At 45.6% G+C, this 26,337-nt stretch overlaps 2 protein-coding genes across 5 annotated transcripts in view; one reads left to right on the forward strand and one right to left on the reverse strand.

Annotated features, from left to right (window-relative positions):
• The first annotated feature begins 274 nt into the window (after nt 1-274).
• On the forward strand, nt 275-2,989 carry thoc6 (THO complex subunit 6). 2 transcript variants are annotated; one of them, XR_013034844.1, is made up of 7 exons: nt 275-660; nt 800-1,027; nt 1,098-1,265; nt 1,348-1,510; nt 1,968-2,349; nt 2,452-2,646; nt 2,815-2,989. XR_013034844.1 is itself a non-coding variant. In XM_076526445.1 (5 exons), exons 1-5 carry the CDS (start codon nt 542-544, stop codon nt 2,286-2,288), a joined length of 999 nt encoding a protein of 332 aa, XP_076382560.1. In that variant the 5' UTR covers nt 275-541; the 3' UTR covers nt 2,289-2,383. The 2 variants fall into 2 exon arrangements, 1 of the variants encoding a protein (XP_076382560.1); XM_076526445.1 differs by lacking the exons at nt 2,452-2,646; nt 2,815-2,989 and having other exon boundaries at nt 1,968-2,383.
• Nucleotides 2,357-26,337, reverse strand: part of LOC117218107 (uncharacterized) — a 135,218-nt gene continuing 111,237 nt past the window's right edge. For all 3 annotated transcript variants that reach the window (XM_076526424.1, XM_033466199.2, XM_076526428.1), the window contains 6 exons: nt 23,428-23,579; nt 4,632-4,869; nt 3,839-4,029; nt 3,444-3,716; nt 3,088-3,361; nt 2,357-2,967 (listed from right to left, as the gene is read on the reverse strand). In XM_076526424.1, coding sequence (XP_076382539.1) covers nt 2,615-2,967; nt 3,088-3,361; nt 3,444-3,716; nt 3,839-4,029; nt 4,632-4,869; nt 23,428-23,579 — 1,481 coding nt within the window. In that variant the 3' untranslated portion in view covers nt 2,357-2,614. The remainder of the gene's footprint in view (nt 2,968-3,087; nt 3,362-3,443; nt 3,717-3,838; nt 4,030-4,631; nt 4,870-23,427; nt 23,580-26,337) is intronic.

A 26,337-nucleotide genomic window follows, 5' to 3' on the forward strand; every position in this document is an offset into this window, starting at 1 on the left:
AAGAGGCGCTATATACAACAAATGCATTGTGCGATGGTGGCGCCTCTTGTGGCGAAAAAGTGAAGCTTGTTTCGAGGTCCGTACAGCGCCAATTAGTGCAGTGGCAAAACGCTCAAACTGTCCGCCAAAGTACCAACAGTCGATTTTGGCTAACAGTTTGAGCGTTTTGCCACTACCCTAATTGGCGCTGTACGGACCTCGAAACAAGCTTTTCTTTTTCGCCACAAGAGGCGCCACCATTGCACAATGCATTCATCTATGATAAAGAACTGTGTATACTTACTATACGCTGTGTCGTACAGAGTATGTTACTTTTCTAGAAGATTAAATACGTAAACAATAAATAATCCAAACATTGTTGGCTGCAGCAGCTGACAATTATTTAATAAATTATAATCACAGAAGCATTTTTGTTTGAGTGCTTAAATATTGACAATAAATTAAAATATACATAATAAATCTTTACATGATATTGGTTTCCTAACCTCAATAAATTGACGCGGAGTGTCAATATACAGTGTGGTGATAGACAGCTTTAAATATGATGTCCGAAACGTTTAATCATAAATTATTTTATAACACGGTGTTGTCGCAAGCTTTTTCTCCAGATGGAAATTTTTTGGTGGCTGGAAATATTTATGGAGACGTGTCAGTTTTCGAGTAAGTTTTCTGTCATGATTGTAAACAACTAAAATTATAGGTTAAGTTACCGTTTACAGTAATGAATTTTCTACAAAATGCGTTAATTCTTGAACATTCAAGCATCTCAGATTTTATACATTAATGAAATGATCAACAGATTATCGAAAGCGCTGGGGCCCCATAAAGTAGAGGAAAATGAGCTGCAGGGGCCCACATACCAATTTGCTGCTCATCCTAATCAACAGGTAATGAGCATGGTATCTACGGAAAATTTCCTTGTAACTGGAAGCTCTGGAGAAGTGTGCGGATGGAATTGGAAGATGGTTACGTCTAATAAAGCGCCGAAGATTAAAGTCTCATGGACGATTCAACTTCCCGTTAATAAGTAAGATATCGCATCGTTGTTATAATATATATCCTAGAATCTGTAAATATTACAGTTAATGAATTTGCAGGGATAGTTACGAGAAACCAGACGTAAACTACCTAGTATACTCTAAACCGAACAATGTGTTATACGCCGGTTGTGGGGACAACCATATTTATGTAATTAGTCTGGAAGATGGTAGAATTATAAGGAATTTACAGGGACACACCGATTACGTTCATTGTCTCTCATTGATGTATGTATCATATAATTAATGCGATAGTAATATTATATATTGAAGCATACTATATTAAAAAAAAATATTTATCCTTTCTTAGGGGTAGTCAATTAGCGTCAAGTGGAGAAGATGGAACAGTGAGGCTGTGGGATCTACGTAAAAAAGAGAACACTAATATTCTAACTCCACATTTGGTAGAAAAAGTTGCGCGACCGTGGTTGGGCAAATGGATCGGAGCGATAGACTTCACCGACGACTGGCTCGTGCGTATTTTTACATTGTATAATTTGGTACAAAGCGGTATCTCTAAGCTGACAAATATTAATATATGATATATAATATCATGTATTAAATATATTTATTATATTATATTAAATATAATATATATATTATTATATTATATTAAATATATTATTAAATATAATAATTATATATTAATATATAATATTAATATATATAATTATTTTGAAAGTGGCATAAGTCACTTTGTTATTAAGTCGATATATTTAAGGGTTTGCGTTTTAACACGTTTAAAAATATGGACGCTAACTTTCGAGAAGATTTACTTGTATTTGTTATTATCTCAGGATACTGATATTTTTCTCAGTATAAATAATTTCGTATAAACATTAAAAACATCACCACTTTTCATTACGGTAAAGTGACTTATGCCACTTTCAAAATAAACGGCTCATATATACATGTTTATTTCTTTTTCAGTTATGCGGAGGCGGACCGAGTCTATCGTTATGGCATATGCGTACGATGGAAGCAGCTACCGTATTCGACTTACCGGACGAAGGTATTCACGTGGCAAATATATACGAGGAACGCGTGATAGCTGCTGGAACAGCACCCCATGTCTACCATCTAACGTATCAAGGAGAAACGTTAGCCAAAGTGCCGACCTCCAGCTATACGGTGTACAGCATAGTTTACCAAGAAACACCGCAGAAGATGCTCAGCATAGGCGGCTCCTCGAACAACCTCGACGTGTGCACGAACTTTAATTATCGCGAACTGATGCTGAAGTTCGAGTAACGAAGCACCCGACAGAATTACATTCCTTCATCGAACGCAGGAGAGGAGGGCCTCGTTGCATGTACATATATTATTTAATAAATATATTAATACAATGTGCATTTTATAAAACATAATATAAAAACTTTTTGTACAAATATATACAAAATGTGGTGATTCGTAGTTATCACGCGAGGATACGCTCCCATGAAACATCTCTTGGCGTCGAATGAACATGTACAAACAAACATGACTATAGAGGCTCTGCCGACCGTTTACAATGTTAGGACCAACAACAGGGGTTGTTAACAGTATATCGCTGGAATATACGCTGATACATGGAACGATCACAGAAAACCGTGGCCAGCGATCACTGCAGGTATGAAGCCTTCTCTGCCGTCTCGCGACCGGACCCAGAACCAATCGTTCACATGGTCGCTGAGGAGGGCGACCACGTCCCCTTTCGAGACGCTCAAGGCGTTTCCACCGCGAGCTTCGTAGTCGCTGCGTATCACCAGCAAAGTGTGACGGGATCCTTTGGTTCTAGCGTTCGCCGCTGCCCTAAGGTACAATCTGTCCACGCTGCGTTCCCCGCAGGCTGACACGGCGTCCCTGGAGCCTCGTCTTACCCTCGAGCTTCTGCCACGGCCGCCGCACTCGGATCTGGTGTCCCTCAGTTTCTCTGTATCAGTCATGTTACCTGGATAAACGTCTCGAATCAATTAGCCGCACGCGGCAAAATCTTGTCCAACTAATCTAATCCGACGTTGTTGCTCGTCACCGGAGTTATCTCGCCGAAACTATATTAACGTTTCTCTACCTAAGGGACGTGGAAATACATCCGTGGAGTCCTCCCAGCAGGGTCCCCTCGTCGGTTGAGGCAGTATCCCCAGCGGAAGACAAGCGGCGTAGCCGACGTAGCCTTCCTGACCATGCGGGGTCTGCACGTACAACCAGGTCTGATTTTTAAACACCGCGTTCACCACCGTGCCAAGAGGAAGAGCCATCTCGTCCTGAGTTCCACCTTGGGTTTGATACAACACCGAGGGAAAGGATAGAACTACCGGAATGTTCGCCGGTTTCTCTATGGAGGCCTGGAAACATTCGAGACGTTTCCTCTTAGTTTCCTCGACTTTCGAGCGGCAACGATTCTTTCGACTGAACAGAAGTTCGAACCTTTGTGAGGAACGCGTCCAGATCGGCGATCTCGTATCCGAACCTGCTAGGAGGTCTGGGTTTGTGAGACCGTTTCGTTCTTCTGTGCCTGTGCTTCTCTCGACCACTCGGCGTGGACGTCGACTCCCGGGACACGAGGGAAGGTTCGGACACCGCTCTCTTCACCTTCTCTTTCTCCTTGGCCTCCTTCAGCCCCGGGAAGTCCTTCTCGGACTGCTTCTCTAGAGGACAGTCCAGGGAACTCTCATTAACCGGGGCTTCTTTGCCGACGGCCTGTAAATATCGTACGCGTCAGTGTTACTGCTTCGTCATCCAGGAACAGCGCCTCGATCCAGATACAATATAGGATTTAGGGATACGGACTTCGGATAGAAACCGAAGAAGTTTCAACGAACCTTCTCCTGGACCTCCTGGACCACCTTCTCCGTCCTCTCGATCTTCTCTATCCTATGCAGGATCTTCTTCTCCCGCTTCTCTACGTCGAGGTTCTCTTTGCCAGAGATCTTCTCCTTCTCGCTTTTCACGCTCCTCTTCGACGATCTCTCCTTGGTGTCCCGCGATAGACTCTCCCGATCGCCGTTCGCACCTGCGAGCAATTAATATATTATTTGTGATATTATATTATATATAATATTTATTATATATATATAATATAATATATATATTATTATATATTATATATTATAGTATATATATATAAATTAAAATATTATTTGTAATATATATAATATTTATTATATATATAATATAATATATATTATTAATATATATATATATATTATATACAGGGTGCCCAAAATTACGGCATTTCCGGGAAATGTGGTGTTCCCGAGATCATTCGAAGTAACTTTCTCCTTTACAAAAATGTTCTCCGAGGCATCGTTAACGAGTTATTAACGAAAAACACTGGCCGATGAGAGATCGGCATACGGGCGACGCCCCGCCCTCGCCACCGCTGCCGCTGCGCCAGACGGCCGGCGCGACGCGGCATTGGCCGCGAGGGCGGAGCGCTTGTCGCGCTCGCTCACCGATTGGTCGGTGTTTCTCGTTGATAACTCGTAAACGAAGCCGCGGATCGCATTCTCGTTGAGGAAAAAGTTGCTTGAAATGATCTCACGAACCCCTCAGTTCCCGTAAATACAATAATTTTGGGACGCTCTGTATAATATTCATTTCGCGTCGTTTTACCTGCGCTCTCGTTGCCGGTCGTATGGTTGTTGTTGGAGGCGGGCTGCTGTTGCCCGCGTAGGACCCAGGTCAAAGAGATCTTGGGGCGCAAGAGGTTGCTTGGACGTTGCCCCATGCTCCTCGGCAGCGCGAGGGGCGTCGGCGATCTCTCGGGTGACGGCGACCTCGAGGATGCGGCCACTACCTGCAGCGGACAATCCGCCACCAGGTCCACCGTCTGCATCGAACAGCCATGTTCCTGGAATTCAACGAATCGGTTCGGTTCGTTTTCTTTTCTCGAGACACAAAATTTTAGTCATAGTTTGTTTGTTTTCTTTTTTTGTACATTTCAGTCCAATCGAAATTAATTAAACTCTTCGATAGACCGATCTGTAATGACAAAAATCACGAAATTATTTCCCCTTATTTCTCCAAGGTCACGAAGTAAAAATTTAACGCTATTCTGACGTACGAAACAGAGGAGAGCAAAGGGACGACTAATTCGCACCGCGCGTATCCTCTTTTTAGAGCACCGTCCGAAACGAACGCTCCGGCAAGAAAATGATCGTTCTCGGCTTTCGGCGATTCCGCCGACATACAGGGTGTCTCAGAATTATGGTACTTCCGAGAAGCGAAGAGATTCCTGAGACGATTCGAAGTAACTTTTTCCTCAGCGAAAATGCGATCCGCGGCTTCGTTTACGAGTTATCAACGAGAAACACCGACCAATCGGAGCGCGAGCGCGGTCAGCGCCCCGCCCTCGCGGCCAATGCCGCGTCGCGCCGGCCGTCCGACGCAGCGGCAGCTGTCGCGAGGGCGGGGCGTCGGCCGTGCGCGATCTCTCATTGGCCAGTGTTTTTCGTTAATAACTCGTTAACGATGCCTCGGAGAACATTTTTGTAAAGGAAAAAGTTACTTCGAACGACCTCGGGAATCCGCCATTTCCCGGACGCACCGTAATTCTGGGACACCCTGTACATCGCGGAGAGACGGCCGATGCGAATTTCAGAATCCTCGTTAATTTCGTCTCGCCTTCCTAGACGGGATAACGAGCGGCACGACCCCGATTCTACCCGCATCTCGGGCCCCGCGGAATTTATTAGACGACGAACCCGTTAATAACGTCTCGAAACAAAATACACATCGGAAAACGGCTGTTCGTGTCGCGCGCGTATAAATTAGCTGGTTCCTCGATCGGGGCCCCGTTAAATCCCGTCGCCCGTTCCCCTCCCGGCCCCGTCCAGAAAGCGGATTATTAATTCGTTCCATAGGCGCTCAATTAACCCGAAGCAGAGTCGCGGAAATGAATTATTCGAGGGCCGCGGAGCCGCGTAGAAATTTACGGCTGTCGCCTCGCATAAATACCCGGGGGCCCACGGCCACCGTGTTTACGGACGTTCCACGCTAGTCCCGCGGGGCCTCGCTTTCTCGCCTCGATCTCGAACAATGAGCACCGTTCCTCCGTCTAGCATTCGATTCTCTAGAATTCACAACGATCGTGAAAAGAAAATCGTATCTCCCCTTCTCCCCTTCCGTGATTCGTCCACGTTCGTTCGCATAACCTTGACATAACCTTGACATAACGTTGACATAACCTAGCATTCAATTCTCTAAAATACTCAATGATCGTAAAAAGAAAATCGTATCTTCCCTTCCGTGATTCGTCCACGTTCGTTCGCATAACCTTGACGTAACCTTGACATAACCTTGACATAACCTAGCATTCAATTCTCTAAAATACTCAATGATCGTAAAAAGAAAATCGTATCTTCCCTTCCGTGATTCGTCCACGTTCGTTCGCATAACCTTGACATAACCTTGACATAACCTTGACATAACTTAGCATTTAATTCTCTAAAATACTCAATGATCGTAAGAAGAAAATCGTATCTTCCCTTCCGTGATTCGTCCACGTTCGTTCGCATAACCTTGACATAACCTAGCATTCAATTCTCTAGAATACTCAACGATCGTGAAAAGAAAATCGTATCTCCTCTTCCGCGATTCGTCCACGTTCGTTCGCGGGCCCGAAGGAAGATCGGGGAGAATTTATCGCGAATTTTCGAACCACTCCGTTCGGAAGATAGAAGAAACTTTCGTCGGAAATCGGCGACACCGAGAGTCGCACCGTTTCATCGGCGACTCTTTTTTCTTTCTTTCTTTTTTTTCACGACGATCGTTACGATCTGAAAACCGATTCGAACGCGACGCGTGGGCGTCGATATTTCATGAGAATCGTATAACACGGCCGACGTTCAACATGCGCGGTCCGGGCCCCGAGTATTCAATCTCGGGCTGCCACGAGCAGCGAGGATTTTTCTCCGTGAACGAATGGGGCCCCGTCGCGGGTTTCGAGGAACAACGGGCCGCGAAGGAGGTGTAAATTATAACGCGGGCCCGGTTCGAGAGGGCGGCTACTTAACCCGTCCATTCGACGCGTAAAATCGAAAGCGGCCCCGGTGAAACGTCTTCATTTTTCATGACCCCGGGAGAGCGAGAGAGAGAGAGAGAGAGAGAGAGAGAGAGGACGCGGGGCCCGAGCGTTTTCCGCCGGCCGGCCCCCCTCCCCCGCACCATCGCCCGCTTCATTACCCGGCAAAAGAAGAATAAAATGGCCGGACGTATTCGATCAGCCGCAAACAAATTATTGTATAATTTTCCCGCCGGCGCGATTACTCACGTTAATGGCGCAATAACTCATAGGAACGCGTTTGCCCGGGCCCGGACCACGCGCGTAATGTCTTCGGGGGATCGGGCCCCCGGGACGGCGGACGAGCCGCGGGGACGAGACGGCGGGCCCCTGAAATCGCGACCCGGATCGCCGGCCGACTCGTTAAACGTCATTGTGCCGTGAAAACGTTGCGCGACGGGTCGTTTCGAAAAAATCAAGTTAACATTCGGCGACTCTGCTGACACATTCGAGTCGTTTGACCCGCAGGTCCCGCGGCCGGTTAGGTTATGTTCTTCTTTGTCGAGACGGACTTTTGCTCGTTTCGTTCGTAGAACGGAAACGAGAACTCTTAAAATTATTACTTCAATAATAATACATAATAATAATACATAATTACTTTAATAATATAATTTATTAATAATAATTTACTTTTCCGTCGTACGATTTGGGGGATGATCTGTAACAACCCTCGAATACAACGGTTCGATTTATTTATTGGCTTGGCAACTAAGTAATTGCCGATTTCAGTTATAGATGTCTCTCACTCCCATTTTTATGATATCCGTAAATGTTATATTATAAAATTATTAGTATTATTATTATTATGTTATTTTTTATTATCCGTGAATGTTAGCAACTGGACAAATCGAATGCAGCGGTCAAGGAAAAGCGACAAGAATTGGTCGATCGTAAAGGTGTCATTTTTCAGCAGGACAATGCTAGGCCGCACACGTCTTTGTCCACTCGGCAAAAATTGATGGATATTGGTTGGGAATCGATGTTACACCCACCATATAGCCCTGATCTCGCGCCATCGGATTACCACTTATTTCGATCCCTGGACAACTCCCTTCGTGGTAAAACTTTGAACGACGATGACGCTGTAAAATCTCACTTAACTCAGTTTTTGGCCGAAAAAGATCAGACTTTCTACGAGCGTGGAATTTTCAAGTTGTCGGAGAGATGGCAAAAGGTCATCGAACAAAATGGTAAATACATTACAGATTAATCTTTGTTCCAAGTAAAAAGAATTTTTTATTTCATTGAACAAATCGGCAATTACTTAGTTGCCAACCCAATATTTATGTATTTATTTATTTGTTTATTTATTTATTTATGTATGTATGCATGTATTTATTTATTTGTTGATGTATGTATGTATTTATTTATTTATCGAATATATGTATGTATTTATTTATTTATCGAATATATACAGTAATGTCTCTCTAATCGACGCATAGATTGTCTACAGAAATGGCCAAATTGGAAAGAAGAGATTAATTTGAGTCTCGCGCCTCGTTTTTATAATTACCGATTCTTAACAACTATAAAAACGAGGCGCAAGACTCGAATAATCGTGTCTCCTCGTCCCAAATTGTACATTTTTAGTCGTCAGTTAGGGAGACATTACTGTAGTAATTTCTCCCGCATTGTCCTTCGGCTTGGAAACGATAACGGACATCTTGAGAAGAGGAAATACGATTGTCCGAGCCTGCCAGCTCGCTTTTACGGTCTCTCGGTTATTTAAAAAATTCAAAAAAAAAAAGATAAAAACACTATACAGTGTGTTCGGAAACAGACTTCATCTTCGATATTGCCGGTCGACCGTTCGTTTTACACCGTCACGCCGCAGAATTATTCCGTAAATGTGCTCGCAGCTGCGCCAAGGCCGAGAAGAATCGTCGAAGGACCCGAGAAGAGAGGATCCGGAGGTCGGTGGAGGAGCCGAGCGAAACAATTTGGGCCACGGAGAGGTCGACTAAATCGGCGACCGGGCCCCTCGGCTCGCCGAGACGAGTCCCCAGGGTGCGAGGAGTGGGGGGCCGGAGGGAGGGTCCCGGCTTAAATGACAGAAAGGCTGGTCCGTGGCGCGAACGAACACGCGAGGTAGCCCCGGGTGACAAGTTAAAGAGGGAGGAGAAGGAGGTGGTGGCGCGAGCCGTGCCGAGCCTCCTCGGATCATGCTAATGAAATTCTCAAGATATCTATCTCGCGCGGCCACTGTGCGCGAGGCATTAGTTTAGCGTCCCGCTCGCGGCCACCTCGATCTTATCTGTTCGCCGCGTTCGTTCGGACGCGTGGTATCAATTTCCGTGGAACGTGAAACGGCTGGACTAAAGGCCCGTCCCCGGCTCGTCACAGATTTCAGCTACCGGTTGATTTCAGCCACCGACCCGGTCGTCACCGACGACCCAATCGACCCACGAACGCCGTTCCCACCGATCGGAGATCTCTAGGATTTCCGGGCAATTCTCCGATGACAATCGAGGGCCACGGAGTCGCGTCTTTCGTAAGAATTGTCTATGAAATTAGAACGAGACGGACTGTGAATTATTTGCAAGCAAGATTTCAGTCGCTTCGAAGCTTTTCTTCAAGTGTTAGTCAAACCTTGGTAATCCTTTGCACTCGAAGCAATTTTAATTCTAAATCCGGAAAAAAGATCACGAGAATTTTAAAATGTAAATGTCTTTTATTCTCGATCGATTAGAGCGATTGTGGAAAGAAAAGCGTGGAAACAGAAATGGATAATTTGGGAAGAGGAGACATAGTAGAGACATAGTCGATTGTCAGGCGACGAGGCTCGAATAATCGCATCTCCTCTTCCCAAATTGTCCATTTCTGTTTATCAGCCGAGGTACAATTGGAGAGAATTTACTGTATTCAGTTTCTATTTCTTGCAACTAATGCGGACAATTTTTATTTTGCATAAAAATCGGCAGTTTGGTAATAATAATAAGGATGTTATGACAACAACAAGATTTTTGTGCAAAATGTTCGCATACGCGAGAACATGGGTCCGTTTGGACCCGATCATGGGGCTTCGAGTGAACGCCCAACCGTTGGTATTGTTCTAATACTAATCTATTTTTTCTATTCTTTCAATTCTTTCTATTCTTTTCTATTCTTTCAATTCTTTCTATTCTTTTCTATTCTTTCAATTCTTTTCTGTTCTTTTCTATTCTTTCAATTCTTTCTATTCTTTTCTATTCTTTCAATTCTTTTCTGTTCTTTTCTATTCTTTCAATTCTTTCAATTCGTTCAATTCTTTTCTGCTCTTTTCTATTCTTTCAATCCTTTTCTATTCTTTCAATTCTTTCTATTTTTTCAATTCTTTTCTATTCTCTTTTCTATTCTTTCAATTCTTTTCTGTTCTTTTCTATTCTTTCAATTCTTTTCTGTTCTTTTCTATTCTTTCAATCCTTTTCTGTTCTTTTCTATTTTTTCAATTCTTTTCTGCTCTTTTCTATTCTTTCAATTCTTTTCTGCTCTTTTCTATTCTTTCAATTCTTTTCTATTCTTTTCAATTCTTTCAATTCTTTCAATTCTTTCAATTCTTTCAATTCTTTCAATTCTTCCAATTCTTTCAATTCTTTCAATTCCTTCAATTCCTTCAATTCTTTCAATTCTTCCAATTCTTCCAATTCTTTCAATTCTATTCATTCGAATTCTGATCCTCATAAAAGACGTCGCCGGTAACGTGAAAAGATCGCGGTAGCAGCGAGCCTTCGGCCGGCACGAACCGGCAACAGGAATAGAGACGATTCTCCTCCGTCAGAATTCACATCGTCCCACGGTATTCCCACAATGAGGATGCTGTAAACGTCGGAAAGAAAATCGACGAGTCACGGCGCGGAACAGCGGTATGAAGACGTGTCCGGTGACTGGTGGACCGACTCCCTGGTCTCCCGAGAGGAGAAGCCCTCCGAAGCGACGCACAGTGGTCCGGCGAAGCAGCGATACAGGATATCAAAATTATTGTTTCAGCGTTGCCTCGAGGTTTCAGGTTATGGTATAGCAGGTCGGTTGAATTCGCCGCGACACCAGCTAGAATATTATCCGTTCGAAAATGTCCATTAACGTTCGAAACATCGACGCGAATCATTGTCTGAGAAATTCACTTATTTTTATTATAATTCTTATTATAAATGTTATGTATATTTATTATAAATTTCACTCTATAATCCGCGGTCTACTTATTACAGAACCGTCCCTTTTATGAGGGACTGATTAATATTTTAGAGCTTGAAGTTTGATGGGGGTTGTAAACCTATTAACCCTTTGCACTCGAAGCCATTTAACTGTAAATCAAAAATAATTATATATTAATTATTATATTAATATATAATTATATAATAATATAAGAATTATATAATATTATATTAATATATAATTATATATTAATTATTTCCATTTTATACGACGAAGTGCATTTTATGCATATGAAATTGAGTTTTATGGTGACTCGTACAACAGTTACACTTTCAACAATTGTTCAAATCTAAACTTCGTTGATATAAACATTATCTTGGAACGTGATATAACAATTTCAGTGGTGCCTCAGAGTCACCGCTCGAGTGCAAAGGGTTAAAAAAAGAAAAGCAGTCGTCCGAAAAATATGAAACTTGCGAAATTCTTTCTCAGCCATGGATCGTTGCTCCGCCAGAACCATCTACCAACTTATTGTTCGAGCCGACTTATCTTTAGGCCGCGACGAACACCGCTTTAGCGAGCACGCCGCAGAACTTCGGGAAGTTTCGTCCGCGGATCCGGAGTATCCCGAAGTCGAAGTCTCCCTCGAATCAAAGGTCAGACACGTTTAACCGGCTCCGGGACGAAGGTAGAGGGACAAATTACTACCTTCGCTCGCGTCTCTGATCGTGGAACCGGGTGGGAACGAAGAAATGGGACGCTCCAAATGGAACTTCGAAGCCGTGAAGCGCGCGCGCGGCCGTATTCTGCGGATCGTGAGAATGGAAGACGCGGGGCCCGAACGCGCGGGGCCCGGCTACGGGGCGGTGATTGATTTAAAGGTCACGCGTTTCCACATTTTTACTCGCGTGTCCGCGAGGCTCTCGCCGGCCCTCGTTCCCGGAATGTTCAACCCTTTGCCCTGCAACCACGTCCGAGAGACGCGGTCGGACGATCGGGCCCCGGGAAACGATTATCACGTCCGAGAGACGTGGTCGAAAAATCGGGCCGGAAACGAGAGCCGCGGCGCGTAAGTCGGGCCGAATATGAACGTAACTAGGGTCGAGTTAGGCTCGTGTTAGATTAGGGCAGGGGTGTCAATCTCGCGGCCCGAGATGAACGTTTTTGATGTCAAGTATCAGGACGTAAACAATAATTTAACTTTATATATATTATATTATATATTATTATATATATTATATTATATTTATGTATATTATATTATATATTATTATATATATTATATTATATATTATTATATATATTATATATTATATATTATATATTATATATATTATATTATATTTATGTATATTATATTATATATTATTATATATATTATATTATATTTATATATATTATATATTATATATTATATATATTATAATATATATATATATATATATATATTATATTATATTATATTACAATGTACTAGTCAAAATAAAAATATTTGTTTCTATGACCATTGATTTTTTTTTGCGACCCACCTAAAGTTAAGCATTGTTTATTTATTATTATGGCCCAAGTTAGCTTTTGAGTTTGACATACCTGGATTAGGGGATACGTGTTTTCGTGGTTCTTCGTGTTTTCGTCGTTTAATTGTTCTCGCGCTGGAAAACCGGCTCTCGGGTCCCTTCTCCCTTCCCGTTCCCTTTCGCGACGCGTCCGCCTTTCTCCGTCGAGTCTCGCGAGGTTAATTACAACCTTTTAGCTCGAATTAGCGGGGGCCGTGGTCGCGGCGCGACGCTGCTCTTTCGCCGTTTCGCGGGCCGACCTTCCCGCGTTTTCGCGATTCCAGCAGGTTTTCCGCCCGCAAGGAGAGAGTGAAGAGACCGTGCCCCGTATCCTTGATGTCGTTGCGAAATCATCGTAGTCCGTCACGCGGCTCCAGATTTTTCTCGAGCACCGACTTTTGACGAGGTCATTGCCGAATCTCTCGCGTAACTACGAGATCGGAGCTGTTTTGTCTGTGAAAATGAAATCAACGCGGTCGAATCGATCTTTTAGTGAGTTTTTCGAGATTCGTTTTTACTACAATTTATTTTATCATCATCATCATTATTATTATTATTATTCAATATTATTATTATTATTATTATTATTATTATTATTATTATTATTCATTATTATTATTTATTATTTTATTGTATATCTTATATATAGTATATTATATTTTATTATATATATATTATATAGAGTATATCATATTCTATTATATATTTATTTTTACTGTAATTTTTACTTTTAATTTATTGTAATTTGTAGTTTTATCGCAATTTGTCGTATTTTCATTGAACAAGCTGAACAAGCTTTCCATTGAACAACTGCTTCAACCCCTCCGTTAAAAATGCCAGTCTCATTGTTATCGCCAACAACAATAACAGAAAGAAGCATAAACAATTATAAAACAATATCATATATCATCGATATAATTAATCACGCGAAGCGCGACCGAATATAATTTACGACAAACACGATTCCATGAATACGATTTAGCCTCCGCTCTCGGGGCGCATCGAGGCGAACTATGCGCGTAAAGTCGCATAGAGGATAAAGTCGAATAGAGGATAAATCGAACGGTACGTTCGCGACGCGAAAGCCGCGGAACGAAATTGCAGAAGAATACCGACGCGACAGCGAACATGTTAATCGCGGGGACTGCGAACGACGGCGACGGTGACGGCGACGGCGAGGAACGGAGGAGAAAAGTATGCGAAGGTTTCTCCGGTCGTTTTAAACGATCGGCGGCGGCGGCGTCGACCGTGATTTCTGCGACTTTCGCGGCCGGGCAGTTCCCCGCGTAACGCATGCTAACGGTACCTAATAACGTTCCGATAAGAGTTGTCGTTTTGCTGTTCGACATATCGAAGCTGTTTGTCCGATAGGCTCTCGAGGGCACGCCCGGAAACGACTCGTTCGGATCCTCGTAAAGCGTAATTACGACGTCTAGTTTTGCTCCGCGCAGCCGTGGCCGCGTGTTCGCTCCGGCCGGCCGCCTGTCCCCTGGGTGGTTATTAACTGTTTATAACGTCGTTTATTTACAGAACTGTACAATCTATGACATTGCGGCACGGCCGCGGCCGCGCTTCGTTCCTCCTCTCTTCTCTTCTCTTCTCTCTCTTTTGTTTTCCTTTTTTCTTTCTCTCTCTTCTCGCGGACGCGCGCGCGCGCGCTCGCGCGAGCGAGCGAACGAACGCGCGCGGACATCGCGAGGAACGTACAATTTCGACGTCAATAAAACGCGAGGCTTTAATGCCCGGGACCCGGCAATTTGTGTTCACGATCGCGCGATGCTATTAACAATAATAGTATTGTAACCTATTTCGCAGTCGCCGAGGCCGCGGCGCGCTCGCTCGGCTTCGCGAAGCAGGATGAGGATAGTTACCGGGGAATCTCTCCGACCGACGGGTTCGCGGCTGTCTTTTCCTAGACGTTCGTCGTCATTTTTTTCTACGACCATTTTCAATTCCTCGGGCGGGGCTCGGTCGCGCCGTTCGAATTCGTCTGTTCGATCTACAGGGTCTAATGACACTAACGATGATTCTAATAATAATGACAATATGTTCTAAAGCGCACTTACCATCGGTAATATTCGGTGATATTCGGTCGCATAGAACAAAGTTAAGATTAGTGAATTAATTAAAGCACGAGCAAGTTCGAGAGATAATGATAACAAGAAGAATAAAAATAATAAGGAACGAAGAGGAGCGGAAATCAAAATCGCAAAATCGCGGTCTCAGCGTAATTTACAGGGTGTACCAAAAATGTCTCGTAATCCGAATGTGGCGAGTTCCTCGGATCATTCGAAGCAACATTTTCCTTTACAAAAATATTCTCCGAGGCGCCGTTAACGAGTTATTAACGAAAAACAGTGACCAATAAGAATCGAGTACGGCCGACGCGAGACGGCCCAGCCGACCAGCGCGCGAAGCCCAGTTCCGCTCATTGGCTCGGTCGCCTCGCGCCAGCCGAGCTCGCCTCTCATTGGTCACTGTTTTTCGTTAATAACTCGTTAACGGTGCCTCGGAGAATATTTTTGTAAAGGAAAATGTTGCTTCGAATGATCCGAGGAACTCGCCACTTTCGGATTACGAGACATTTTTGGGAGCCTTTACGATCCGGGAGAGACACGGGGCATTTAGATCCTAATCTATCCCGTCATACCGATTCCACGAGCCCGCGAACCGCGCTGTTCGCCTGAACAGCGATATCAGCATTCCCGGCGCGTCGATTATCTCCTCGAAACACGATTTATCAATTCCCGATCGCGTTTTACGATCGGCCCTCGTTAATTGTCCGACGGACAACGGCGGTGCTTCTTTCTCCCGAAAGGCGTTTGACCCGTATTTTTGTCCCCCGAACGCGTTGCACCCGTATTTTTGTCCCCCAAACGGCGTTTGACCCGTACTTTTGTCCTCCGAACGGCGTTGCACCCGTATTTTTGTCCGACGAACGGCGTTTCACCGGTATTTTTGTCCCCCGAACGGCATTTCACCGGTGTTTTTGTCCCTCGAACGGCGTTTTAGCTGTATTTTTGTCCCCCGGATGGCGTTTCACCTATATTTTTGTCCCCCGAACGGCGTTTGACCCGTATTTTTGTCCCCAAAAAGGTGTTACAGCCGTATTTTTGTCCCCCGAACGACATTTCACCGGTATTTTTGTCCCCCGAACGGCGTTACAGCCGTATTTTTGTCCCCCGAACAGCGGTTCACCCGTATTTCTGTCCCCCGAAAGGCCAGTCACGCCGGCGAAAATCAGCCGCGCGGCTTTTTCTTTTCGTGGACGAGAAAAAGGAAAACGGCCGGGGGCCGAGAAAAGACGAAGAAAAAGAAGAAGAATACGAAAAAAAGGAAAGCGAATCGGTGGTTTTATTTACTTTGGACGGCGAGGCGCCGAGAGCGAGGCTCGTTCGTACGCTCGTAAAACTCTCTCGCGGCGCTCGCGGGGCCATCCACGGCGTCGACGAAACGCGCGCCTTATTCCCTTCAGAATCCCTCCGTTCGGATTATTATCAGCCATTTACACGTTTATGCTCTTTGCCGTGCGCACGCAGATGGCCTGCCCTCGCCTCCTTGCGAGCCTGGCCTAACGGTACCGGGCCTGATTTTCCGGTGCAATAAAATCCCTTTACAGGACGACGCGTAGAGTCTAGCAATTAACGTGCGACGCGCGAGGTCTCCTGTTCACCGTTTGATTTAGTGCCCGCCACGTGTAATTCCGGGGCCGACTGTCGCGAGACGGGCCCCTCGCCCCCTCCCCCTCCTCGTTTTCTAACCGACGATCGCGACCGACTACCTTTATTACGTCATATTTCTGTCGGGAGAGAGAAGACCCGCGCGGCGCGCCGTCGCTCGTTCTCGCCGTCGCGGCGGATTTTGCCGGCCGTTAAATCACGAATCAAACGTTCCTGTATTTTTATCCGTCCTTCCACGGGTTTCCACGGTGTCTCGCAGAACCGGGAGATCCCGGAGGAAAGGTCCCCCGTCACGTCCCGGATTGGACCCTCTTAACATCTCGTTAGGCGATCCCGAGAAGCTGCGAAAGCTCCGCAAAAAGGAGCGAATGGGACACGTATCCCGCGCGCCGGCCACCGCAAAGAACCATTACCATCGTCTGAAATGCACGGTTTCCTGTCGGCTGGCAAAAAACGCGACCGGCGAACCCTTAAAACCGCAGTCCGCGCGACGATCGGCCGATAGATCGATCGATCGCCCATCGATCGCCTCCCACAGAAGGGATTCGGTTCCGAGAAAACAGAGCGGACTGCGTTCTGCGCCGTGCTTTGCTCCCGATTCCACCGATAGTGGCTCTCAGCCGTGCGTAGATCGTACTGCGGGGCATCCGGCGCTCGCTCCGTAGAAACCGAGAGCGACGCGGCCACGCCCACCCGGAGCTGGCCACGCCCGCTCCGCGCAGAAGAAGCAAAATCGCTTTCTATATCTTCCTGCGACGCGAGTCGCTCGGTATCGACGAATCTGCGTGCAATTTGCAGAGTTTTGGAAGCCAGGGGACAATTGTTGGCTGCTTCTAAATTAACAATAACAATCGCAAGTTATTTCTGAGCTCCGCGCCGCGCTTCCAGATTTATTTAATGCTCTGAGAAGATGTACTTTTTAGTACCTTTAACGTTAGCATCGCCAAACCGGACAAAATGGCTGGCTTCTGGATTATTTTCTATTACAATTGCTGATTCTATAAAAATGTTTCTGCCAGTAATTGCTTTTAAATTAATATCCTTAGTGGATCTAAGGGGTTTCGATACTCGGGAGTTAGATTCCCAAGAGACAGTGATCGATTCCAGGTCGAACAATAACATAGACCGCCTCCGAAGGCGAATCGATTCGACCGTTCGGAAACCTGGAGCAACGAGGCCACGCCCCCTCGGCCGTCTCCACAGTCCCCCGCGATCGCGGATGCTGGACTCGTCGATACAAAAAAGGTCCTCTCGTCTTCGAACGGCATTTAAGACATTCCCCTGGACAAAGGGAGAGCTGGTCGCGCGTCTCGAATGGATGGAAGTCTGGTCAAGAGGTGGAAGGGGGTTCGAAGGCGCGAGTAGTCCGTCGATTTTCTCGGAAGCTGCGAGATGCCGCGAGCTCGCGCGCGCGCGAAGAAGAAGAGGATCGTGGCCGTAGAAAATCGCGCGGCGGAACGCGGCGACGCCGCGCCGATGCCGATATTTTCAGGCCGTGTAACGAGCGCGGGCAAGGTTCGCCGTTTATGTCGGGCCCTGCGCCGGGCCCCTCTCCTCGGCACTCGGCCGGCACTCGGACGCGGCCGGGTTTCCGGCAGAAGCCGTGGAAGCGGCTCTCTCTCCTCCTGGAACGACGTGCCTCGTAAAGAGAGGGTCCTGGCCGAAGGACAACCGGCAAAAACCGCGAGAAACCGCGTGGCGCTCCGCGTCTTTATTTGGATCGGAATTTTTCGGGGCGGCTTCCTTCGGGAATATAACGCCGCGCCTCGCCCCGCATCCCGTCCCCGCGAAGATTCCTGCGCGTATCTTCACGCTTTTTTTCGCTTCGCGGGGGCCTCGCGACGTCGCTCTTCAACGAAGTGTCCGGGAAGAAGGATAGAATCGCCGCGCGTCGCGTCGTTCCCGCGGCTGCCGGGCGCGAGTTTGATCGATGATTTTTCATCGAGCTCGGACACGTTGGAGCGACGATTTTTAGCGAGATTGAAAGACATTTCATTCTCGGCCGAATAGAATAGCGGAACGTTCGTTGAACTGTCGTTAAATTTGCTTAATTGAGACTTAATCAAACGGCGGCTCGAGATCCTAGGCTCTTCGGCAACGGATTCGGCAACTATTCGTTTTTTTTTTGGTTCGACGACTCTCTCTCTCCCCCCCCTTTCTCTATCTCTTTCTCTCTTCCTCTCTCTCTTTCTCTCTTTCTCTCTCTCTTTCTCTCTTTCTCTCTCTCTTTCTCTCTTTCTCTCTCTCTTTCTTTCTTTCTCTCTCTCTTTCTTTCTCTTTCTCTCTTTTTCTCTCTCTCTTTCTCTTTCTCTCTCTTTCTCTCTGCGATCCACGCGATCCGTCTATTCCATCTCTGCTCCTCGAATTAACAGAGGGCCCCCTGTTTCATCTATCACACCGGTTTTTGCGAATATAGATCCCGCGCGGGGAAAAAAAGGTATATAGGTTAATAGGTATTACTCGCGTACCGGAGCCATTAATAAAGATAGAAACCGCGCGTACGAAACAGCTGGTACGGGATAGGAATTTACTTCATCAGCCGGAGAATTCCAATAACCTTGAAAGCAAGAAGATGATCATTCGCTTCTCGCGCGCATCCTCCCGTGGAAGCTAATTTACTCGCACGGATCGAGGCAGCGCTTCTTTGGCCGGAATAATTATAGGATCGGGTATGCCAATCGTTCTTACGGGGAAACAATGCTTGCGCGAACGATGCAGAAAATTCCGGGCAGAGAGAGAGAGAGAGAAGGATTTCTTGCGTTCGGGAATGTTACAGCGTTCTCGGAACGCGTCCCGGGGGACGAGGGAGGAGGCGTTCGAGAGCAGCGGAGGTTAGGGGATGACGAGGAGGAGCGAGCAACGGGGCAGAAATTTTCTCCCATCGGCCGGGTGGCGAAGTTTCGTTGAAAGCGCAGGAGATATCGATGCCGTAACTCATGTTTGACACAGGATAATTTCGCATTCCGCGGGAGTCGAAGACCTTGAAGAGAGGCCTCTCTCGTCCTTGCGCCGCGCCGAGCCGCGCCGAGAAGACGCTGCCGGCTGGCAGGACGCGAGAGAACGCCGGGCCCGCCGTCGTTAATAAGTCAGGCCCGTTCAAAGAAACGCAATTTCTTAGGCATCTGCTTGAATTCACGAGCAGCTCGTGTATCTAACTATAATTTTCGTAGGATCCCGCGAAGCCTTCGCGCGGACGCTGACGTGCAACCCGCGGCACGCACAAGAAACACCGCCGCTTCGTTTCGTTTCGTTTCATTTCGTTCCGTTCCGTTTCGTTTCACAGCCCGTTCCGTTCCAGTCGCACGACTCTCTCTCTCTCTCTCTCTCTCTCTCTCTCTCTCGCCCGATCCTTCTTTTCTCAGAGCTACTCGTTTCCAAACGATCTTCTCCTCTTTGGAACTTCGGCGAACATTATGCAAACCTTCCCTCGCCTCGCAACCCTTGCCGAGGCGCGAATCTGTCCGCGTCGTTCATGGAAAAGATGTGTTTGTACCAATCGCGAATACAGTAATGTCTCCCTAATTGATGCACAGATTGTGCAGAAAAATGGACGTTTCGGGAAGAGGAGATACGATTGTTCGAGCCTTGCGGCTTTGTTTTTATAGTTACGAATTGTCAAGAATTATTAAGAACGAGATTCAAGGCTCGAATAATCGTATCTCCGCTTCCCAAATTTTCCATTTTTGTGGACAATCTGAGCGTCTGTACAGTAATACTGATAACTGTGCAGTAATGTCTTCCTAATTGATGCACAGATTCTGCAGAGAAATGGACGATTTGGGAAGAGGAGTCACGATTATTCGAGCCTTGCGGCTTTGTTTTTCTAGTTACGAATTGTCAAGAATTATAAGAACGAGATTCAAGGCTCGAATAATCGTATCTCCGATCCCCAAATTGTCCATTTTTGTGGACAATCTGAGCGTCTGTACAGTAATACTGATAACTGTACAGTAATGTTTCCCTAACTGACGCATAGATTCTCCAGAAAAATGGACGATTTGGGAAGAGGAGTCACGATTATTCGAGCTTTGCGGCTTTGTTTTTATAGTTACGAATTGTCAAGAATTATTAAGAACGAGATTCAAGGTTCGAATAATCGTATCTCCGCTTCCCAAATTTTCCATTTTTGTGGACAATCTGAGCGTCTATACAGTAATATTGATAACTGTACAGTAATGTCTCCCTAACTGACGCACAGATTCTGCAGAAAAATGGACGATTCGGGAAGAAGAGACACGATTATTCGTGCTTTACTTCTCGTTTTTATAGTCGTTGACGATTCGTAACTATAAAAACGAACCGCGAGGCTCGAATAAAAATCGCATCTACTGTTCCGAAATTGTCCATTTTTGTGGACAACCTGAGCGTCAATTAGAGAGACATCACTGTACAGTAAATTCTCCCTAATCGACCTTCAACTTGGAAACGAAAATCGACAATCCGTGTAGAGGAGTTACGATTATTATATCTTTCGTCTCTAAACATTGTAGAATTCCGAAATAAGAAACTGAGAAAATAAGAAAATAAAAAAATAAAAAGATAGCAAAATAGCAAAATGAAGAAAATAAAAAACTTACTTCGACCACAGTAGGTTTAGCGTTAAACGTCGAAGGTTATAAATTAGCATTGGGTGTTAATTACCGGTATAGCGGCGAGGACAGAAGCGAGCATTAGGATCGGACGTCGAAGGAAAAAAAAGAAAGGAGTCCCGAGGGATTTCGAGGCAAAAAGCAGAGCCGCGTCTCTCGCGGGGCGCGCAGTTTTCCCATGAAAATTGTGGGAACCTGAGCGGCGAGGAGCGGTCCACGGTGCAACGGAGCGGCGAACAGCGCTGCGCTGCGCCGTTTAACCAAAATTACATTTTATATGTACGGGGGGATCATTGCGCGAGACGGTCCATGCGTAACGGCCGCGGTGCAACGGTGCATTTCCTTTTACTACTGCCAGCCAGACAACGGAGACCGTAAAACCCGAGCGCGCGGCCTGTTTTAACGACAACTACAACTGCAGAAATCGTGGCGCGGGAAGCCTCCAGGGAGACAATGCATCCCTTCGAGCGGTCTCCCGAACCCAATCCCGCTCCTTTAACCACAGGGCTCGCAACCGTCTCTGGCTGTTGCGGGCCCTGCGAGAACGCCTTTGGGCCCGGCGCGGCGGGATCCAGTAGAACGTTAAAAAGAACGCCAACGCTTCGCTCGAGAATTAAGGATATCGAATGTAGCCGGTCTAAACTGTCTAGGTTCGTACTTATGGCTTATTTATACGGTCCTCGTTGGTTCATTCGATAGAACCACTGGAAAAATGTACTCGAACATTTTTTAAGAGACGATGATTTCTTTGAAATTGGACGAGATGAATTGAATTTTTTTTTCTTTGACGTTAAAGGGTTTAGTTTACTTTACAGTGGTTGAATTATATTTTCTAAATTTTGCTATGAATTTTATCCATTTGGAATTCCAAAAAGCAAAGTAGAAAAGTCTCGTCTTTTAACTTTTTTAATCTGAATTTGAACTTTTCATTGAAATTATATTATTACGAATTTGTGATTGTTGTATTATCTTGCGAGTTATTTATTCAATATATCTCTCTCTATATGTATAATTACATATATAATATAATATGTATAATATAATAATAATAATATATATTAGTATAATATATATATAATATAATTATAATAATATATAATATATTATAATAATTATATATTATATAAATATTTAATATTATAATATATAATATAATATATCTATATCTATCTATATAATATATATATTATATATATTATAATATATATATATTATTATAATAATTAATGTAATTATCTATATATAATTACATTATATGTATATGTATAATTACAGAAATAACACCGGTTAAAAAATCGGAACAAATGTCTCACACGTTACTTTCCCGAACCAATGAATAAAACAGTCGATCCCAACGCTCCGTAAATCTATCGTTGAAATTCGAGACTCATTGCTCGCCGCGAATCGTTGCCCGCGGAAACAAAACCCATCCGACGACGTTCCGGATCCGCGGATCAACGCACGAGATACATATTCCCGCGGAACGGTCCGCCGATCAGAAAAATCTCGAAAGAGAAAAATCAGCTCGCGGCTAATTTATTACCGGCCGCACAGGCGTATCAATTGCCACGGGGCCGTGGTCCCGGCCGGGCCACGCCGCGATAATTAAATCCGGCTCACGAAAGATCGCTAATTCGATCCACGTTTCGATCCATATAAATGCTAATTACCGGTGTTCCCGTTTCAATCGACTGATTCGCCGCGAGAGAGGAAGCAGCTCGCGGCTGTAATTCCATTTCGAGCGAGCGGTGTACCTGCGCGGGCCCGCGGGCCCACTTAATTACGATGGAAACGGGGACCGCGCGGCAAGTCGTGATCTCGTCGAACAATAGGGCGACATTGTTTCCCGGGCCTGGCCGCAGCCTCGGCGATTGAACCGTTCCTTTGCTGCCGAGGACCCAGCTTCCCAAGTATATATACAGGGTGTCCCAAAAATGTCTCGCAATCCGGAAATGGCGGGTTCCTCGGATCATTTGAAGCAGCTTCTTCCTTTACAAAAATGTTCTCCGAGGCACCGTTAACGAGTTATCAACGAAAAACAGTGACCAATAAGAATCGAGTACGGCTGACGCGAGGCGGCCCAGCCAACCAGCGCGCGAAGCCCGGTTCCGCTCAATGGCTCGGTCGCCTCGCGCCAGCCGAGCTCGCCTCTCATTGGTCACTGTTTTTCGTTAATAACTCGTTAACGGTGCCTCGGAGAAAATTTTTGTAAAGAAAAAAATTGCTTGGAATGACCCGAGGAACCCGCCACTTTTGGATTGCGAGACATTTTTGGGATACTCTGTATAAGTATATACGTATATATGTATACGTATGTTATACGCCTTTCCGGTTGTCGCGCGCCTACTTTACGGAGCAACCGGGATTTTCGATCGAGACCAAGCTTTTTACCTTGTACGAGACTCTGTCCTCTTCGTCCGAGGAGGAGGACTCGGCGGGATCGACGCCCGGTGTCGCTACAGCTTCCGTTTCCGCTTCCGTTTCCGTTTCCGCCGGATGAGGCTCGACCTCGCTGCTCCAGGAGTGTCGCCTCTTCAGGTCCCCTGAAATCATGCGATCTTCGTTCAAGCAAATCGTCGACGTCGCGGTCGCCGCACGAACCTGTTTCGAGGAGATCTGTTCTACACGTGGACGCGTCTTTCTTTCGATAAACAAATGATAATCGGTGAGAAAATAATAAGTAAAAAATAATAGCTAGTGAAAAGTAATAATCGGTGAAAAATAATGAATAAAATCATTTCTTTTGTTGGCTACGAGTCTCTATATTCGATCATAAATTTGTCACCAGAAAAAAAGAATATTAACACTCTTATCATGAAAATTTCATTGTGAAAACTCTCTCGTAAGAAATGATTTTCGAGAAATAATTTTTATAGCGCAACCTTTTAAAATGCAATAACTTTTTTCGTATAAAATATGAATGAAATTACACAAGCACGCATGCAAGTTATCAAGATGCATAAAAAATGCGTTCTTCAGATGTTCGTTGTAGTCTCGGATAAAAAGTTAAAAAAAAACCAGAGACTTTTATTTTTGTCTAACAGACTAGTTCCTCGAACATTTAACACTAAACCAACCGACTTGTAACGATGATTAGCATGCATCGACTCATAAGAGTGAAAAGATAGAATTCATTTGGATTTGATAAAGTTTGAATTACGAGACTTCTTTCAATAATATAATTTACTCAATCATCTTTCACGAACAAATCTCCAAAGTTCGTAGTACCTTAAAATAAAAAAATCGGTCACACATTTTGACCGTGGTAGGTTCAGTGTTAAAAAAGAAAGGCTTCGAGTCGTTCGGTCGAGTTCGAGAGAAACGACCGCGTTTCAAAAGGCGGTGCGAACACTTTTGCGCGGTGCATTGTGCGCGAATCGTTTTCAGCGTACGCCAGGCTTAGCGCGTCGATTTGCACAGAAAATGCCTTCCCTTGCGCGAACGCACCCGAGAAAGAAAATGCCTAGCGCGGTTATTTTTAGATGGATCACCGGTGCATTCGAATCCGCCGCGCTTCTCGCGAAGCGGCGTATTCTATAAACGACTATCATCCACGTCGCGCAACAATGTTAACCCGTTCTCGATTCTGGATACATTTGAAACAGCTGTATATCGAGACTAATCGCCGGCTTCTGGTAATTGATACGGGCAGGAACTGTTCGTTTTACTCGAGGAGGAAGCGCGCGGACACGATTATCGGGCGAAGGGTTGAGGTTCCGCGGAGGACGAGCACAGCCTTATCTCTCGAGGGTGCTATCAGGCTGTCGAGGCGGTTCGGCGTTAATCCCGCGGGACTAGAGAGTATCGGTATCGCAATCGGTCGTCGATCAAAGCCGCCCCGGCTGGTAAAATGACGAGGGACGAGGTGGCGGAGAGAAGACGGTGGCGCGTGCCGCCGGGCCCCGGCAGCAATTAATAAGGCCCACGGACTCTCTCAATCGGTCGGCCGCTTAATTAGAATTGTCACTATCGTTCATCTCCCCGGCGGCTGTTTAACGTCGACTCGCCAATCGAAGCGTGGCTGACAAAACTGGCCGCTACCACTTTTTGCCGTTCGCCTCGCCTCGCCTCGCCTCGCCTCGCCTCGACCGCGGCAGAAGCGGCAGCAGCAGCAGCGCGGCGAGCATATAATCCTGTACGCGTCTCCTGTTACGGACCTCGGATTTCCCGACTAAGTAACGCGGGATCAGGGACCGGATCCCGGCCGATCGGCTCGGTTATTAATTCCGAAGCTGGTTTCAGAACGGATCGGCGAGGACTAAATCGTCTTACGGGGCCTCCGGGCCCCGGATTCTTGGCGCGGCTCGGCGCGGCGGAACGGGGCCCCCCTGCTCCGGCAATCGCATGAATTAAATGTCCTCCGATTGCCCGGCGATCTAGAAAATTACTCGGCCGTGTCGTCGAACGACTTTCGGTACCGTTCGCACACGATCATCCGCCTCTTTAGCGGGATTCCGTCGGGCTGATCCAGTTTATTGAAACGTTGCGAGCCGTATCGGGCCGTCTTTTAACGCTAAATCCACGACGCCGGTCGAAATCAACGGACCCGACGTGAGTTTTTATTTTCGAACGATCGGAATTATGCGGATCTTTCTTTTCTTTTTTTCTTCCTTGCGAAACGATCGATCGAATTCTCCTGCGCGGGATTACGTTGTAATAAGTATCGCGGCTCGAACTGCGGGAATCTTTCTTTTGTTCCGTGAGAATTGTTGCATCGGGGTTGTTGCGAAAGGAATTTCAGTTTTTTGTTCTTTTCGTTACTTTTGCGACGACTCGATAAACCGCTGCTCTAATTCGATACCGAGATATGTTTGAAGAACGAGCGTTAGTAAAGGTTTATTTTACTCGATAATAATTTGGTTTTCGAAAACGATGGAGTATTATTTTTATTAAATTTTGTACCAACGTATATATTGAATTCATCATTGTCCACACTTCGTAAGATACTATGAATGATAACCTGGTTTTTGATAGATTGATGCCACTATTGCAATAAATACAATAATAATAGTGTCGCAGATAATATTATTTGGTATGGAATAGTAGAATATTTTCAAATCACGGTTCTTTTTTTAATGTCTCTGTACGTTGAATTAGAGAAGTCTGAACTTTGGACGCGAATGCAAAGACCGCTGAAAGCAGCGAATGCAAAGGTTGCTGGAAAGCAGTGAATGCAAAGGTTACTGGAAAGCAGCCAACGCAAAGATTGCTAAAAGCAGCCAACGCAAAGATTGCTGAAAGCAGCGACTGCAAAGATCGCTGAAAGCAGCGACTGCAAAGATCTCTGAAAGCAGCCAACGC

The sequence above is a fragment of the Megalopta genalis genome, chromosome 1 (assembly GCF_051020955.1).
Source record: "Megalopta genalis isolate 19385.01 chromosome 1, iyMegGena1_principal, whole genome shotgun sequence".
Taxonomy (NCBI): domain Eukaryota; kingdom Metazoa; phylum Arthropoda; class Insecta; order Hymenoptera; family Halictidae; genus Megalopta; species Megalopta genalis.